Consider the following 19,352-nt stretch of genomic DNA (forward strand, 5'->3'; position numbering starts at 1 on the left):
CACCGCGCTACAAAGAGCTTGATGCAAAAACGGCGTTTTTTCGCCGCCCCCCCCCCCCCCACTCTGGAATTTCTTCAGACTTTGTCTATAATTATTCACACTTGAGCGCTTCTGTTCCCAAATTTTCAGACCCCCAAAAATTGGGGGGGGGGGGGGAGCTAGGGGGGTGGAGGTCAAAACCTGTGAACCTCGATATCCCTCGAACGAAGAAAGATATCGAGGTCCAATTTGGACGAAAAATCGTATAAATTTGCTCCTTAAAGATTCTAAGGGTTGATCTCCCGATATCACATATTAAAGTTAACATACGTACGTGCTTTTTCCAGTTTTTCGGTCTAGAAAATTTCTTTTAAACAAAGAATTTACAAAGATCTCAATTTTTTATTTGAACCAAAACCAGTTTTGCAAATTGTTCGTCTTTTTCCGCATCCACCGAGTGGCCCATTAAGCTGTGGAACCAAACGGCTCCGGAGTTATGAGCGATTGAAGTTTCCGCTCAACGCGCGCCGACCGATTTTCGCGAGCAAAAAAGTCGGATTTGACTGTTATTAGACCAGATTGAATGTTCAAACCGAGCAAAATGCATTTTTAGGGACTCTTGAGGGTCGCTGAGTTCAGAAATAACAGATACTTCCAAAAAATTCACTTTCTTAAAAATACAGCTCCGTACAGGCCCACTGGGCGGCAGGCCGGCGCTCAGTGGGCCTCTAAAATAGCGCAACGGAGCTGTAATTTTATAAAAGTGAGTTTTTTGGAAGTATCTTTGATTTCTGAACTCAGCGACCCTCAAGAGTCCCTAAAAACTTCAATCGCTCATAACTCCGGAACCGTTTGGTTCCACAGCTTAATGGGCCACTCGGTGGATGCGGAAAAAGACGAACAATTTGCAAAACTGGTTTTGGTTCAAATAAAAAATTGAGATCTTTGTAAATTCTTTGTTTGAAAGAAATTTTCTAGACCGAAAAACTGGAAAAAAGCACGTACGTATGTTAACTTTAATATGTGATATCGGGAGATCAACCCTTAGAATCTTTAAGGAGCAAAGGAGGAGTAACGTTTTGGGCCTTTTCCGGCCCCACCTGGATTTTGCTAAATGTTTCATATTTTCAAAGTACTAGTCTTAGGTAGACTCTGTGCCAAATATTAGACCGAACGGAACCCATGCAAGGGCGCAGCAGCGCCTCAAACCCAAAATCCTGGAATCGAAAAACAATTATTTTCGTCGACTTTTTCGACTGTTATCACTCTTCCAGCACATGATTCTTATGTATTTTTTTGCGTACTTTTCGTTTCTGGCCTTTTTAAAGGCCTCCGATAAATTTTAAGGGGCCTTATGGCCCATTGTTGCCATTTTTGGCCCATTTTTAGGGGTTTTTTCCATTTAACACATTCAAAACTCAATTTAATCCAAAAACTGTGTACATTTTTGAAAAGTACGTAAAAAAATGAATAAAAAATGTTCAGTAAAATTTTTTCCTATGTTGCCAAATTTCCGAGAAAATTGGTCCCAAAGTGTCAAAAACGGCAAAAAATCGATAAATCGCCGCGTCTAAGGTTCAAGAAAGTGGAGTACATTTTTCATACTGTACCAGATAACAGCTCTTATCCATCCATACAACATATTAAAATATCATAGTTGTACCTGGATTCCCACGATGTGAAAATTGACCGAGATGTCGATTTTAGCGGCCTTTTTATACTTGAAGGCAGCTCTTTTGAATGTTTCTCGACCTTAGTCACCCTCTATGGGTGTGTACTATATGTATTTTTCTACGTACTTTTCATATCTGGCCATAAAAATGGCTTCCTGTGAATTTTAGAAGGCCTAACGGTCCATTGTTGCCAATTTTCACTAATTTTTAGGGGTTTTTTCAAGTTTACGTGTGTGAAACTTAATTTAATCTAGAAACCGTGTACAATTTCGGAAAGAACGTAAAAAAATACATAAAAATGTGATGTGTACCTTTTCCCTACGTTGCCAAATTTTCGAGAAAAATCGTCCTGAAGCGCCAAAAATGCCAAAAATTGGATTAATCATCACGTCGGAGGTTCCAGGAAGTGAATTATGACATTCATGGGACACTTTCTCCACGCATTTTCTGTTGTTCGATATATTTGGCCCGTAGCAAGCATCTTGAGAACCAAGGATTATCTCGAGGTTACAGGAATAAAGAGGTGACTTGGAGTGAAGGAGAAACTAAAAGCACCTTGAGGGCTCGTTTTGTCACGTTCATCTGCGCCATTACATGTTCCTCGAGATGCATTGCAATTTTCCATTTTCGATACGTTATTTGTAGTGAAAGAAAACTTGAAATTCACTTCCTGGAACCTCCGACGTGATGATAATCCAATTTTTGGCATTTTTGGCGCTTCAGGACGATTTTTCTCGAAAATTTGGCAAAATTTGGCATAAGAATCATGTGCTGGAAGAGTGATAACAGTCGAAAAAGTCGACGAAAATAATTGTTTTTCGATTCCAGGATTTTGGGTTTGAGGCGCTGCTGCGCCCTTGCATGGGTTCCGTTCGGTCTAATATTTGGCACAGAGTCTACCTAAGACTAGTACTTTGAAAATATGAAACATTTAGCAAAATCCAGGTGGGGCCGGAAAAGGCCCAAAACGTTACTCCTCCTTTATACGATTTTTCGTCCAAATTGGACCTCGATATCTTTCTTCGTTCGAGGGATATCGAGGTTCACAGGTTTTGACTTCCACCCCCCTAGCTCCCCCCTCCCCAGGGAACAGAAGTGCTCAAGTATGAGTACCTAATCAATAGACAAAGTCTGAAGAAATTCCAGAGTGGGGGGAGGGGGGAGGGCGAAAAACGCAGTTTTTGCATCAAGCTCTTTTCAGTCTTAGCGGAAAGTTTCGCCAAAATTTTCCGCAAAGACTGAAAAAACGCCAACACAACAATGATCTTGAAGCCAAATAAAGAAAAAAAAAAATATACCTACCCGAAAACGGTTGGTAGGGGGTGAATCCATGGGACGTGTAGCAGCGTATCCCAGTGTTTCGAAAATTGATTATAGAGACTTTCACAACTTTGCTGTGACTCATATCCCGGAACGTTCTTTCAATCTATGAATTCTTAACTTTGCTTTAAGTGTCTTATGATGACGTGGATTTTTAATGACTTAGAGGGGGTATTGGTAGGTAATATAGGTACTTCACATTGCTTTACTTAGCTTTCCAACCAGGCCTACGAAGGTTATTTTGCTAGGGGGTCTGGCCTCCCTACCACCGGGGAGTCTAGAGGGTATGGAATAGGTACCCCTAAGGTCAGAGGGCGGTCTGGGGGGCCTTCCGTATAATCTTTGAAATTTTGAATCTATTTTGAGGCTTCGGTGACGCAGGTTTTCTATCAATTTCTACAGAAAAATTGCGATTTTTTTTTACTTTCAGCACAAAATAGGTACTTTCGAATTGTTGCATTCAAAAGATTCGGTTTGTTGAAATTTACACTTTATTTGGACGCATTTCAAGGCTTCGTTGAATGTAAAGTTTAGAAGATACTAATTGAATGAACTCCGTGTTTTCATTCAAGACTCAAAATTAAAAGAGGTAATCATCCTCGACGAAGGGGTTTTTCCCATCACCCAGAGTTCCTGGGGAGAGGGGGAGCTGATGCCTTTTTCAATTCTGGGGGAGGCCCCCCCCCCCCTCCTCTCCTTCGTACGACCATGTTTCCAACGTGTTTATGCAATTCAGGGCCTAAGATTAACTAATATTGAGAACGGTGTTCTGCCTTCCCCCGAAAATTTTTGGAGCCACCTTGGTCGAATAGCCCAATTTTTAGGAGCCAAATTAATTTTTTGCATACGGGCCATAGCGAATGAAAAGCTCTCAGGCTGCGCTGTGATGGGTGCGTATAGAGAGCGCTTCATCGCTACCGCTGCTTCCCAACTGAGAGTTCAATCTGTCAAATTTTTTAGGTGCCACGGTGGGCCAGCCCCCCCCCCCCCCCCCAATTTTTAGACGCATTTGGCGCATGGCGCCCAAGGAAGGCAGAATAATGATAGAGAAGATCATGCGAATTGCATGGAAACCTTCTTAAGCAAGCTTATCTACATAGGTAAAATATTTTTGCATTATTTTCTATTTCTCATCAATATCTCAACAGAACAAAAAACACACCATCAACCCCTCCCCTCCCCCTCTCCCCAAACAAGACTTTCCTTTGTGTTGTATACTGAGTTTGTAGCTCTCAGTTCCCTTTTTAAAGCGGACTTCACGTTGATTGAATCCTGCGTAAAACGAAGTACCTAACTGCGGACAATAAGAAGAAAAGGATGTTGATGTCTCTGAGAGAACATTCTAGAGAATGGCCCCATTCAAACGAACGAGCAACAAAAACTTAAATTGCTGATTGGCTTCTTTTGCATGAAGTAGTCACTATTTGAAAATGGGGACCTGTACACGGAATACCTCATTCCTGGTTCGCGCGACACCTGACCCGCTACCCTTAGAAATCCAGACCAGAGAGCGTGTGTTGTCTGAACCTGATTTTCAGCTATCACCTTGGGTTTGGAACGTTCTTTGCACGAAATGTCGGTTGCTGACTTACAATTTGGATTTTGCGACCAAAAAAACACAAGAGGCAATACCTCACTTTGCGTTGTCTCGTAATAATGATTTGTTCATCCCAGCGGCGGCAATTTTAGCTGCCTTCTCTAATGGGGGGGAGGGGGGGGGTGGTTTGGTCGGAATTTCCAGCGTGGATTTTCTCTTCCTGGACATCTAAACCACGTATATTTCAATATTTTACATTCTTCTATCATCATGTTCCAGATGAGCAGTCGTACTGGTAAATGGTCCTGGGAGCTTTAAAACGGAAATTGAGAAAATCATTGTGAGAGAATATTCATTACCAATTGACCATACATCAATGGGTCACTAAACCTTGTTTATTTTATTGAATATTCTGAAAATACAATGTGAGTAGATAACGTGGTGATTTTTCCGCATTTTTATGGAGCCGAAATCGCGGAGAAACCCGCTTTTGAAAAATCTAAAAACTGCAAGACATTTCAAACGCACCCGAATGGCGGGAAACTGACGGTGTTGACGCACCGCAGTAGTCATATCGCAATCTTCTCTCATTTTCCTCTGATGAATGTTTAAATAAAACGTGTTTCAATGTGGAATTGTTGATTCAAGTCTTGAATTCAAAACATATAATTTCGACTTTAGTATTGTTTTCATATACGAAGAGTAGATAGACATTTGACGGAAGTCGTGGAAACCCTTGCCCGCTTCTGATTGGTGCCGGATGACATCATTCGGCGCAGCGCGAAACCGGGGCACTATAAATTTGCGTATAAGTGGAGCGATTTGAACTACGCATTTCTCGGTTATTGAGTTACTTGTTCCCGTTTTTAATGAGCGTATCGTGTTCTACGCGTCATTTTCCTTCAGAAAACTATATTCGCAAGTCAAAATTCGTTCATGGTTTAGTGACCCATTACAAGCGATCATAGACTTGTATCTTTCTGTAGGTATCTAAGGGTACCTCGAAGTATGATGCCTCCTGCACTGCGATCTAATCATTTTATAAATACAGGGTTATCCAGACCACCCGTCCACTGTCCGTATCTCAAGAACGGCTTGACAAGATGGAGGTATAGGTCACAACTTTTTAGGCTGAATCAACCCAAAGTAATCAAATGAAAATATCTTCATTCCCCCAAAATGGCCCCTTGGGAGCTTTGGGGGCGGTACTGGACACTACCCCCAAAAACTCATCATCTTGGGGGACCACAATGTGCTCCCATGATTCTTGACGAAGTTGCGAAATTTGAGTGGGGTTCCAGAGAAAGGTTGATATACTTGGCTTAAAACATATTAAGACGTACTGCTTTTTCGTGTATAATATACCCGAGTCAGAGAAACTTCTTATTTGAAGCACATGACTCACGGCTCTTTGAAGCCCCAACAGTTTTTAGGGGGAGTAGGGTGACTTCAGCAGTTAAGGGTCAAAAGTGGTTATGAGGCACATCAAACGAAAGGAATCTCTCTATCCAGAAAATGTTCACGTTTTGAAGCTCGGATAATTTGGGCGCCCACAGCGTTTGATTGAAAATTGCCTGAAAATTGTCTAAAAATGCTCGGTGACTCAAATAATCTATGATCAATACGTGCGAGAGAGATAGGCAACAAAACAGCGTACAAGATCAGTTGAGACTTGTTCCCTGTTTACCGCTGTGCCTAAGATGGCTCTGGTTAAGAAGCAATTAAATGGTCTTGCTGTCATGTATTTGCACCACCACTCTTGTAAAGAAACGAATGTCGGTGTTCGCTGAAGATGAAGGAAAGCCTTCGACACCGGTCTGATTTTATTTATTTTATGTGCAAGTGAGTTTTAATAGTTTTTAATAATTTTAGTCGTTTTCCCCCTTTTTCAGGTTATTTTCTCTCTGCAGCAAAAATAGAGGGTTAACAGTAAGACACTATAGTTTTTAATTTTTTTGGCTCAACTCGTACTTTTGACCTTTTTGGGGAGTCAGGAAATTTTATAAAAATGAGGAAACTTTGAGGCCCAAATCGCAACTCATTTTGAATCTCAACACTTCCTGCTCCCCTCTTAGGAGAATTATAAAGGCAGCATCAATCACTGGAGAGCCATCTCATAGAATTTTTAAAGAATATCTTGCTCAAAAAATCTAAACAACGGTTGAGATGGACTGAGCACTTTATTTTAACACAAAAAAAAAAAAAAGATTAATATTTACAGCTTGGTTGGCAATTTTGACAACTAAGGAGGACTGAAACCATTATAAACTTGAGACAATGAGTAAGGTTGCATTCATGAAATGAAAAGATAATTTCCCCCAATTCATTTAATAATAATTGTGTAAAAAAATGTATGGAAACTGAAGAAATAATATGTTTTCAATTTATTACTTCATCATTGACTAATAACAAAAAAAGCACAAATTAACAGCACGAAACCCCAAAAACCTCTTAAATTCGAAGGGGTAAGGAGTCCGGCCAGAATATATTACCGTATCTTGACTTGACCAAAAACATATTAAACTTACATTGAACTTTTTTTTTCAAAAAATGATTTTCAGAATCTGAAGATTTGCCAACAGTCCACTCTCCAAAAAAATGAGAAGAAATAAATAAAAATTCAATGAAAGTGTTAAAATAAAAAAGCGTTAAAACGTCTTATAAATGCTAAAAAAAATATGAAATTTTGTATCGGGTCTGGGTCCAACATGTTATTTAGGAAATGAGTGTTTCTAATGCGACTCCTGCGTTCACAGGCTTGCTGTCAAGAAATATGTAAAATTCCTTTCCTAGCATACGTGCATGTTAGAATAGGAATGGTGAAGCACATAGAAGTTAAACTCTTTGCTCGCTATTCCCTCGTCTCTTTTTCTCCATTAACAGAGATTCAAAGTCTGAGGAATCACTGATGCAACCGCCACAATGCTATTACCATGCCAGTAACTGTTCACATGTTTCTGTAGGCTACACACTAATTGTAAATGATTGCCCCTATTGTATCTTCCAGTACTTCAGTACTTTCTTCACTGTTTTCTTTTTCCTTTTCTTTTTTTTAAAAAAAAAAGGTACTGTTGATTAATACTGCCTGCATACTTAATGGGTGCACAAGTCAAATTACCGAGGGCAGGCTGGAAAAGTTCCATTGAGTGAATGGAGAATAAATCTCATGCTGCCGGCTTCCCCTTCTTTTAGCTCTCAATGAGCTGATTTGATTTATAGATTAGGGAACTTGTTTGCGTCTGAGCATGGGCTGCCACCATCTTTTAAGGGCTGCTTCCATGTTTGTCAATGACAGACTTAGACCGAACGTGACTTTCGCCATCCCTGATTATAATGAAATGTGACTAGTCAGAGATAATTTAAGTTATAGTCAATGGATAGGATATTGAAAAATGTTAATAGATTTTATCAAGACATTACTTAATATGGATAAAGACATTTCATGCCCTCGACAAGGGAGTGGTATTATAGACAATTTTTACATTTCATAGCACTTTTTACTGTGATAAAAGTTCTGGGGAAAAACGGGTTTTGGTGGAAAACCTGAACGTTAACCAAAATAGATAAAATTGAGAAACATCAAAATTTTTAACAGTTGGATGATAAAAATCCCAGTAAATCTGGCCGATCATTATTAAAAAACAGAAGTGATGGGCATGAAATAATGTTAACTGACATAAAAATACTATGAAAATGAGGAAGAAAAAAACAGTGCATTTCACGCATTGATACACAAAAGGTTTCATCCACAGTGAATTGCTGCAGGCAAGTTCTGAATACCAGCTTTCTTTCCCTGGAGGCTTAAATCAAATCAGCAACTGCAAGAAAAGAAGAAAGAGATTAAAACAAGAAAAACAAGGAAAAACGAAAATGAATAATTATATTACTATTCAGTGCAGACTGAGAGATTGGCTGGGTAGCAAGGGACCAAGAGGTAAAGTTTCCTAATGTTTGTTCCACTTTTGTGCTGGAGGTAGAATTTCTTTCAAATGCCCTCCTGCTACTTGGTAGTAACTGAACTACTGCAGAGCAATGAAATGGAGCAAAGAGCAGGGCAAAAATCGGTTACTACCTGAAGGCAAGGAAAGCTAGCATTACAGAGAGGCGAAGGGCATATTGATAGCCTAAGTGCAAAACTAGATATCTCCGTTTGCGAAGTTGCAGACTTCCTAGGGTAAGTACTATGTGTACTTTTTTTTTGCAAAACTAGTCAGCGTAATTTCTTGAAAACTTCCTTGATTTTTCTTCTGTTACCCGAATATTCAATGTAGATTTCAAGTTAGAAAATTGGCTTGTGTCTCTTCGAAAAAATAAATTAGGATCAGAAATTTTGAAATACTGTGAAGGGAATGAGTAGTTTTCAAAGACATTGAATCATGTAGACAATGCATCCGGCTCGGTTTTGTCCAGGCGAAATGTGACAAGTTTCTCGGAACTCCATGATGGACAGGCAGGAAGGGGGAGAGATTGTCTGTCCGAAGCGCTCGAAGAGACTGCAGAGAAGCAATGGAGAATTCATCTGCGCGATCAATTTTTCGCGAATAACTTGTTCTGAATCCATTATCAGACAAAATTCCAAAGGACAAAAGTTGTAGAGCATATGCTTTTACCACCGAATTGCGAAGTTTCACTTTGCCAAACTAATTACCAACCGAGAAAAAAGTCTCAAAATCTGACAACAATTCATTGGGGCCTCTACTGCCTATGTGCAGATATGCGCAAATGGGACACATGAACTCATTGATGCCAGGTCGGTGCTAGCACTCATTGGTCAGTGTGCCATGCAAATTTTTTAACGTTGTCATGCCTCCCGTAACACAGGATGCACAGTCTACATGATTCAATGTTTTTGGTGATTTCGACTCATCCAATAATACCACTTCATTTCTTCAAATGGTCCCTTGGTAACTTCAACAAGCGAACTTCAATTATTTTCCCCATTTTCTGCAACCTTTAATCATTAAACCTCATGAATTCTAAAAGCTGACAATGCAGGCAACTCTCCTCCTCACTCCCCCCCCCCCCTTCCAAGGATATTTTCTGTATATTTGTTTCCTGACACGTCACAAAATGATGTACTTAATGGTGAAAAAACTTTCTGGTGAAGACCAATAACAGTGGGAAAAATTTACCGATAGATACTTCCTTGAGTTAGAAACAAGTATTGTTGTATAATATTTCTTGCAACTGATACCCTTACTAACAGATAACCTCTCAGATTAGGAAAACAAGATGAATTTTTTAAAGTCCAAATTAAAATTTTCTAGAAATCTATGCTTGATGGAGATAAGTTTGCCTACTTGTTCTCACATTGCACTAATCTCTTTACAATACTATAAAAAATCTGATGGCTAAGCTTTGATAACTTGCTGCTTTGATTTATAACAAGGTTAGTTCTAATGAATTTTGTTTCGGCTGTTGGTGATAAAAGCAGTTTTCTCAACACAGAAGCAACAATTGTATCAGTAGGTATCTTCACTTTTTTTAATGATGGACCTTCCTCACCGAGAGGTATCCTTTGTGCTATGAGTATCGGCTCATTTTAATTGATGGCAATGAGATGAGATAGTAGAAGTATTTCATTGTTCTGATTTGATCAAATCAATATCTGTTTCACCAGAAGATCTCTTTGGCAAAGTTACATCCAAATTGGTCTACAGTTAAGCATAAAATAAATATTTTCTCACCATTCATTGGCATTTCATCAATTTGAGTTGAATAATACTGCTCAATATCTCTTAATATTCTAATGTCATCACTTTTCACAAAATTAATGGCAACACCCTTCCTTCCGAACCGACCAGATCGACCAATCCTGAAAAGGAGAAATAAGATGAATTATTAGTGTTTTTTGGTGAAAACAGGATGAATAAATTGAAAAAACAGGCGAAATAATATCAAAATATTTGTTTGGTTGGAATGACTACTTTCAAAATCATGTTGACTGTGACGGAGACTTGACATTTTGTGAGGGCTCCTAGGTCAAAGGAAACGACTTTTGGAAACCCCAAAATTTTAGAGGGACCACACCAAAATGGGGCAAGACTGGCCACTGCAAAAGTGGGGTGACTAAAATTCCAAGAACGAACCTGGCATTACACGGAATCTCTGTCATCTGCAAATGTTAGGGTCAGCCAAAACTTTACGGATACCTAGGCATTATGGGGCATGAGAGATGGGTGAAAAGAAAAAAAATTTGAGGGTCAATCCACTATGTTGTATGACTTTTCAGTGCACTCTTTCACAAAAAAGTGAGGCAAGATATTACACATAACTAGGATGTTCCAGATTCAGTTTAGCGGGTTCGCAGATAAAGAGGATCCTTTGTACCGAGATTCATGAGGGAATGAAAAATCTCAAATCTTTTTTCCTCTTTTCAAACTTTATGCAGTTCCTTCTTGATAGACTTAGATAAATTAGAATTATATAAAAATAAACCATCACAATTTAAGTTGAAAATAAATAAAAAGAATACCTGTGAATGTATAATTCTCGATTGTTTGGGAGATCATAGTTTATGACAAGTGATACTTGTTGAACGTCAATACCTCTGGCCCATACATCAGTTGTGATCAGAACTCGACTGGAATAAAGAGCAAAAGAAGCAATTAAACATACATGAAGGAAGGAAAATATTTCCTAATCAAAGTTAACAGATTAGACTGAAATACATGGTATGTTATAAATTACTCCACGAGAGAAGGCTATTTTAGTCCACATAGAATCTTATCATCAAATCATCACCTTAGCGCCATTTACGCCTAAATGTTATGCATATGCTTGTACCCTAACATCTCAATATTGGTTCAATTTTTTCTTTGAAACTTTGGCACCATCCTTCAAGGAAAATTTCTAGAATTGATTTCGATAACAAAAGAAATAATGGGGAAAATCTTTCAGTGATTCTTTTCATCGGTTTTTTCATAAAAAATTAGCCAAGCTTGAGAAGTATGGAAGCATAAAAGGTGCTTGTGATACTTTGACTACAAGCAAACGAATGGGTCAGTTGCGTTGGTCACAGAATCATGTTTTGATGCTTGATTTTTGTAGATTAGCTAAAAATAATAAGATCTGTCCAAACAGCAACTTCCGACATTCAGTATTAACAGAGATATCGCGCTTTAAAAAGTTGGGTTTTTAACGACATCCACCGCTGTGGTAACACCCTTGGTTTCTTCCTCTTTTGTTTGATCAATGATGCAGAGGGTGCAACGCGAAACTTCAAAGGCACAAAACATAAACAAACGGTGGTGAGCTGACTGACCGTCTAACCTCTTCGCGTTGAGTGCGTTATCTCCTGATAAGAAGATCCTTGAAGCACGAATCCGTCTGTTTCTTGAGTTTGTAAATGTTTAATAGCATTGAGTTTTGCGTTGCTCCCTCTGCATCACTTATTGTACAAAAGAGGAAGAAACCAAGGAAGTCACCGATGCAGTGGATCACTCAAAAAACCCGACTTTTCAAAGGGCAATATCTCTGGTAATATTGAACATAGGAAGTTGCTGTTTGGACAGATCTTATTTTTAGCTAATCTACAAGAATCAAGCATCAAAACACGATTCTGTGACCAGCGCAACTGACCCATTGATGAATAATAGACAAAAAAAAAACAGTGATAAATTAACAGATTTGTCATTGGTCCGTGAAGCCCTCATAGATGTGGGAGACAAATCTCTGAAAAATTGTTCAAAAGACCCAATTTTTTGGTTTTCTTGGGTAGCAAAATTACATTCCTTTTCAATAAAGCTCTGAAAGTCATAATTGTCAATTATGAGTCACACACTGTCATAATTAACGGTTCAGACACTTGGATCATGCTTACATACCTTTGGCCAGCCCTAAAGTCTTTCATGATTGTATCTCTTTCTTTTTGAGGCATGTCTCCGTGCATTGAATTTACTGTGAAATTTGCTTCTCGCATTTTCTCAGTGAGCCAGTCAACCTGTTCAACAAAAAACAGAAAAAAGTGAGTTCCCTCAAGCTTCAGAGTGAATCTATTGTAAACACCAGCTACATTAAAAAGAGAAGTTCTTCCTCATTAACACTGCTCAAGAATCGAAATGAAGGTATGTCTAATTGTCCAAGGTCTAGCATTGACTCCTTACTTCATAATTGACTTGGGAAATTGGCGTAGTTTGGAATTTTTTCATGCGAAGAGTACATAACAAGAATGGGGCTATCCATAAATTTCATCAGGCACATAGCCAAAAGGGCTGAATCTAGAGCTGTGTGACGTATTTCTCACAATGATGGAGATATGGAGAGAAGAGAGAGAGTCTGATACAAGGGCAAGGAAGTTTAGAACTGAAAAAATTACCTTCATTGGATTTAAAATATTTTCTAGAAAATACATTCGGAATTAATGTTCTAAGATCGCAAGGTTCTTGGCAAAAGGAGTTAAATTAAAGGGATTTATGTGAATAGGATTTGCATACTTTTATAGTTTGTTTTGAATTGCTAAAATTAACAACAAACCAAGATAATAACAGTTTTATTTGGCACTGGTTACAAAAAATTTGAATTCCCCACTCACAAGAAAATATAGTCTGCGTGCATCATATGACGCACTATAACCAGTTTAGCAGGCTTTCTAATCACGCAGTGTTTCCCACCATGTGTTGCTGGAAGTCTAAAAACTGTGCATCAGGTGAGTCAAACCTTTGAGATTGAGGTTGAAATATGTTAATAGCGCAGAACTGTTACGGCGACTTTAAGGAGGCGATTTAACTCAAGTAGATTATGGTTTTTTTTTATGAGAAGGAACTTTGAATTTATGCACTGAAAAAAGCTACAATCTTTGTTAGGAGTTCCTTTCAGAAAATTTTGTTGCACACATTGGGTTCTTTCTGAAATATTTATGAGAAAATATACATCATAATGCTTCAATTTGCACCCTCTCTAGAGGTCCACTTCCTTTCAGTGACCTCTTAAAGCTAAAATTCAATCAAACCTGTCAAAAAGCAGTTAATACACTTAGCACAAAAGTAAAATACCTTCCGTTTTGTATTGCAGAAAATGACAGCCTGAGTGATGGTCAAAGTATCATATAAATCGCAAAGTGTGTCAAATTTCCATTCTTCTCTTTCAACAGCGACAAAGAACTGTTTGATACCTTCGAGAGTCAGCTCATCACTAGAAAAAATGATGATGTTAATGATTAGTGCAAAAACTGAACAGGAAGAGAAATGCTGTCACACATAAGTTATGGGAAAGAACGATCTGAAATGCTTAATGCTTCATACAGTCTCTCTGGTTAAAAAAAAGTGGACCTTGGCCCCTAGCTCCCCCAAAATTTTAGCGTACCCCAAAATCGTTTGATGTGCATAAAGAGACCGTAGATATGGTCTTCTCTGCAAATTTTGAATGAAATCCAACAGATGAATTCTGAGATATCGCTGTAGACAGATTTGGGGGACGCCAGACAGACAGACACACATTTTTTCAAGTATGGTTATTTTGACTCCTGGGACCTTAAAATGTCTACAAATGATGAAATTTCAACTCCCCCCCCCCCCTTGCGCGATGACAATACTTCCTCTACCCAAGGGTAGCCAGAAAGTAAAAATATACACTAAGGAAACAATAATCTCATCTGAAAATGATAGAGAGAGAGGGATGATGAAGAACTGAGAGAAGTCAGTAAATTGATCATCCATCAGAATTGCAAATTTACAAGCTAATTTTTTTGATGAATAGTTTATGAGTAGAGATTGGAAGATTTCTTAGCCATGAATCACAGCAAACTTTGTTACATAGGCATAGGTCTTAGATTCTTGGAACTGTACAGGAACACAGACGATCCTTTTATCACAATTATAATGTACTGTTGATCCGTTTCCATTCAAAATCCAAGCTAACCGCAAGGATCATCAAAATATTGGGAAAATTTATTGGTATGGCAATAAAATCATAGATATTTTAGGAAATTCCTGCACTGAATGACAGTCGAAATTTGCCGCTATTTTCTTTTAAATGTTGGTAAGATCTAACTGGTAGCACCAGGAGTTATCTGCAAGGGTGCAAAATCTTTCGAAGTGCTTTGTTCTCACACACCCGCCCTTCGACTTTCCACATTTTTCTCACCAGCTTCACAAAAAACTTTCTTCAGATTTCAAAAGAGAGGACCCTTTTCTTCTTGTTTCCTTGGATTTTCGATTTTGGACCCCTAATAATTGTTCCTCCTAGCAAATTTTTTGGCGCTTTCCCACATTTTCATGCACTCGGGCGGGTGCGATATAGAGCATTTTCCCCACATTGCACATTTGGTGCATTTTTTGCACTTGGCTATCAGTTTGGTCTCAGATCGCATATGCCAAATTTTTCCTTGTTTACTTTAGATCTGACGATGTTGGAGGCTTATGGGATGCTAAAGAAACCAAAGTTAGGACAGTATTAAAATGGAGGAGAAAACCAGGTTCTCTTTTCATTCCTGGTGTAACTGCAGAAGGCTCTGAAAATTAGAACTTTAAAGTCCTTGGGGGTCGATTTCCTATCAATCTCTTAAGCTCCCAGCATCATCAGACCAACAATAAGTACCTATAATTAGGTACTGAGAATCCACCGTGAGACAGTCAAAATATCAAACAAAGATGAAAGAACCGGTAGGACGGTTAAAAATGCCAAGACATCAGCTATGATATGAAAATACGTACCGTTTTACAAGAATTCGGATGGGGTCAGTCATAAATTTACTGGTCATTTCTAAAATTTCATGGGGTAAAGTAGCAGATATTAAAACAACCTGTAAGAAAAAAAAGTAATGCATTTTGAGGACAGAAATGATGATTAGGGAAATCAGTTCTGAGAGAATGAGATTTCATGAAGACAAAGGACAACATTCTTGGGCATCATGAACTTAAGATAAAAATTAAGGTCAATGTAAACAAATACTTTCTATTCCTATCCTTGTATGATTGCCTTGTGGTTTCAAACACAGCCACATGGGCTGAATCGATATGATTTGATCCACATTGCTCAACTAATCAAGGAGACATGCTGCAGAAAGAGGTTGATTGTAAAAATTTGTCATCATAAGGCAAAATGCAATAAATCAAAAGAATTCTAATGCTCTCTGGCTCATATGCTAAATCTGTCTAGGAAAGCAACATACTAATTTACTGATGATTTTTTTAAATGACAGCTTTAGAATCATTATATCAACGCATCTGAGGTTGACATCGCATATTTAAAAACAACTTCAATTTCAAACCACAGTTAGCCAGTTTGACCCTATGCCAAAGAGTACTACAGCTCAGAGCTGTGCTTTTTAGGTCTGCGCCTGAGAATCCTCTGGCTTCAATCTTGCTGTGTTTTTTTATCAATAGCATTGTTGTTCTGTTCAAATTGACCTAAGATGGGTTTTAACACCACTTTCATGATTGCATCTAACTTCGAAAAATATTATCAACCCAAAAAACACCAGACTGGAAATATAGAATTGTCACGATTCAATTGGTACTTGCATGAATGTCAACGTTTAAAGTGGAATTGTGGCAAAGATGATTCACCAAATTTTAAGATTAGTGGTGTTCGTCACCTTGGCTCTCTTTTGATACAAAGATGATAAGTCCTGGTTTGGATATTTTGAATTTTAAGCTTCACTTAATGGTAATTTACTCACTTGGGTGGCAGGAGGTAAATAACGGTACACATCATATATTTGTTCTTTGAATCCTTTGTTCAGCATTTCATCAGCTTCGTCTAACACAAGCATCTTTATTGAACGAGTTCGTAAAACTCTACGTCGAATCATATCTGGATAAAGAAAAAAAAAACAGTAGGTGAGTTCAATAGCCATGGAGCAGATACCTAGTTTTGATACAAGGGTTATATGATGAATTTATCTTTGCTTGGTTCCATCAACATCATAGTCTTTATTATTGCATCTTGAGTCATTCTATGTTGTACTCTTATGACAGTTTGAATGAAAATTTTTGAAATTATTCAGAACTAACTAAGCTTAATGTAAAAATGAGTAAATAAATTGTTTTAAAATGCTAGAAATGGTCTACTAGTCACACTTTTGATGCTGTCAGGGTATATTTGTTTTTGCATTGATTTGCTTTTAGGAAAATGGCATGACTGGCTTGCTAATGAGAGGCTCAGGGTAAACAATTGATACTTAAAAAAGGACAGTCATTGGCAACCAACAAACAGTACAGTTACCTCAAGTTTTCCGAATCAACCTCTATGCAAAATATGAACAAAATTTGAGGTGGACACTTTGTGCAGTTTCCATGTAAGCCAAATTCTGCCTTGAAATTTTGTGATGCGTATACTCATCATGATAAAGGGGAACTTTACAGACAATTGTAAGGTATCAATTCTTTGTTACAGAAAATAAAACTCTAGGCAATGAAAAATGCAGTCAAGTTGATTCTGATTACAACCGTCGGATTTGTATCTTGAACAGATCAACTCTTGGCACAGTAATAATCACAGAATAGATTAAGATATTACCGAACACACGACCAGGTGTGCCAGACACGACATGTTGACCATAGTCCAATTTTCGCAAGTCCTCTCCTAAACTGGTTCCTCCGATGCAAGCATGAACTTGAACATTCATGTAGTCTCCAAGAGCAAGAAGTGCCTGTAATAGAACAGATACGATAATAATATCAGCATGAGACCATTGTTACCTACTTGTTCAGATTAGACAGTTTGGAGGAATAATCTCACCCATGTTTTATAGACCTTTCTTCCAGACCTCTCCTTAATCGGTCTCATTACCAACTGCTTACTGGGAGTACTATTGGTACTGCAAAATGGACAGAGCTGGAGCTTATAGTGTAAAACAGACTAAACTGGCGATTATCTTTCAAAAAGGGGGTGACACACTTGTTTTAAAAAGGGGATGACACGCTTGTTTTAAAAACGGCATAAGTGACTTGCATGCTGTGAATTAAAAATAAAAACTTCCTCCAAGTGAGGGCAAGAACTGCTCTAACCAGGTTGAAATTTCAAAGCGGCTCTGGCAAAAACCATTCTTGGTAACTTACTTTTTGAATTTGGACAGCAAGTTCTCTGGTAGGTGACAAACACAGGACTTGTGTATCTCTGAGAGTTGTGTCGAGAGCTTGCAAAATGGAAATGGAAAATGTAGCTGTTTTCCCAGTACCAGATTGGGCTTGTGCAATTACATCACGACCTTTGACTATAGGCTTGATGGCACGCTGTTGAATGGCTGAGGGTTTTTCGAATCCTGAAACCGAAGATGATCTAGGTAAAATTCATTCTGTAAGTAAGAGTCATTGAGAAAGAAGAGGAAAACCTACGGTACACGTGCTTAACCAGCAATCAGCAAGCTGATAAATTAAATTGAAAGATTGATTAGCAATCATTTGGAGACTAAATTATCCAATGCCTAACAGTCAGTGTTGTTAGACTCCATTTGAATTTACCCCAGAATTTGCAGGTTGACACATATGAATGCTTTAAACTTTTGCCCTAACGCGGGCAGAGAAGCGGAGAGAGGCCCGAGTGGACTGGAGGGGAAGGGTGCAAGTAGTACCTCCCAACAGTCTGGCCGGCAGGACCTCCCTTCATGCACATATAGCAGCAAATATCTCAAAAACTGCACACTGGATCTCTTTGGGCCTGTGAAAGCTTTCAATTGGAATGACTAGCTGAGCAACATATCAAAGTTTCATCAGCTTTGACAGGGGGGGGGGGGGGATTTCCCGTAAGGATGTTGCGGAGTTCTTTGATCCCAAATTCTAAATTTTAAGCATCAAAAAGTTTGTTTGAACTTTTTGCTCGCCATAAGGATCTGTGTAAATTCGAAGCTCCAAAGTTATATTTCTCGATGCACTTAAGCGCCTTATTTTCCAAGCCCCTCATTTTTCCTCGTCATAAATCGTCCTTTCCGTCGTTCCGAGTCATAATGTGAATGGGAGAGCTGGGACCATGTCCTGGACAACCAGTTCCGAGTCTGGTGTGGGCCAATCTTCGGTCACTTTTTCAGTAAATGTTCGAGCCAAAATGGCGGTGTGGAATACGTAGTAATTTCTATCCTCTTTGTTTACATCAGATGGCCAGGTCCCTGTGTATGGCACACAATGGATTATGTATCGGGAAAGTGACTCGGCACCGCGCAAAAGTCATGGAATTCGGGACCTGGAAAATGCTTAAAAGGAGTCCCAGCTCTCCCGATCACATTACGCCTCAACATACTCTATGCTCAAAACTGCCACTTTTGAAGATAAACACTACAAAAACTTAGCCATCAAAGTGCTCGATATGATAACTCCATTAGCATTTTGATGCTTGATGACCAGAACTTGTGCAGAGGACTTTTAAAGATTGGCACCAAAATTGCTGCGAAATTTCTAACCTCACTTTTTTCCGCTGGTCTTCTATTGATCATAAAACCTTAACTTGCACATCAATTATTGGTAACAAGTAGCAAAAATCTTAGCTCCCACAAAAGTGTTTAATTTCAGGGTGGGGTAATAGAGAAATACTATGCAAAAAGTGTATACACACTCACCATAAGCATAAATTCCTCTCAGCAGGTCCTCCCTCAGTCCCATGGAATCGAAAGTTGAAATAACTTCAACATCTTCACTGGTTTCAAATTCCACATGGGAAAGATCCTCTGGTATCACTTTTCTCGCCATTTTTCAATAGCAATGAAAATTAATTAAAGAAGTTCACAGCAAGCTTCTGAGCTCAAGACACGGCACGGCTAAAGTACAACAGCACGCTTGCAGTTTCACAGAGAGAATACAGAATGTAGCAGACGCCGCGGCTATGAAATGGACGGTGGTCATATAGGTGATGACGAGGCCGCCTTTATTGGCCTATCAGCCAATGGGAATGAGGTTTTAACAAGGAGTAGA

The 19,352-nt window shown here is 38.7% G+C and overlaps 1 protein-coding gene across 1 annotated transcript; it reads right to left on the reverse strand.

Moving 5' to 3' along the window:
* Positions 1-6,670: 6,670 nt before the first annotated feature.
* Positions 6,671-19,250, reverse strand: LOC109044168 (eukaryotic initiation factor 4A-III). The gene is made up of 10 exons (XM_019061731.2): positions 19,001-19,250; positions 17,511-17,713; positions 16,969-17,101; positions 16,130-16,263; positions 15,162-15,250; positions 13,503-13,641; positions 12,336-12,451; positions 10,985-11,092; positions 10,197-10,324; positions 6,671-8,327 (listed from the first exon to the last, which is right to left on the reverse strand). The coding sequence occupies exons 1-10, from the start codon at positions 19,128-19,130 to the stop codon at positions 8,311-8,313; spliced, it is 1,197 nt and encodes a 398-aa protein (XP_018917276.1). The 5' UTR covers positions 19,131-19,250; the 3' UTR covers positions 6,671-8,310.
* Between the last annotated feature and the right edge of the window lie 102 nt (positions 19,251-19,352).

Source organism: Bemisia tabaci, chromosome 2 (assembly GCF_918797505.1).
Source record: "Bemisia tabaci chromosome 2, PGI_BMITA_v3".
Taxonomy (NCBI): Eukaryota; Metazoa; Arthropoda; class Insecta; order Hemiptera; family Aleyrodidae; genus Bemisia; species Bemisia tabaci.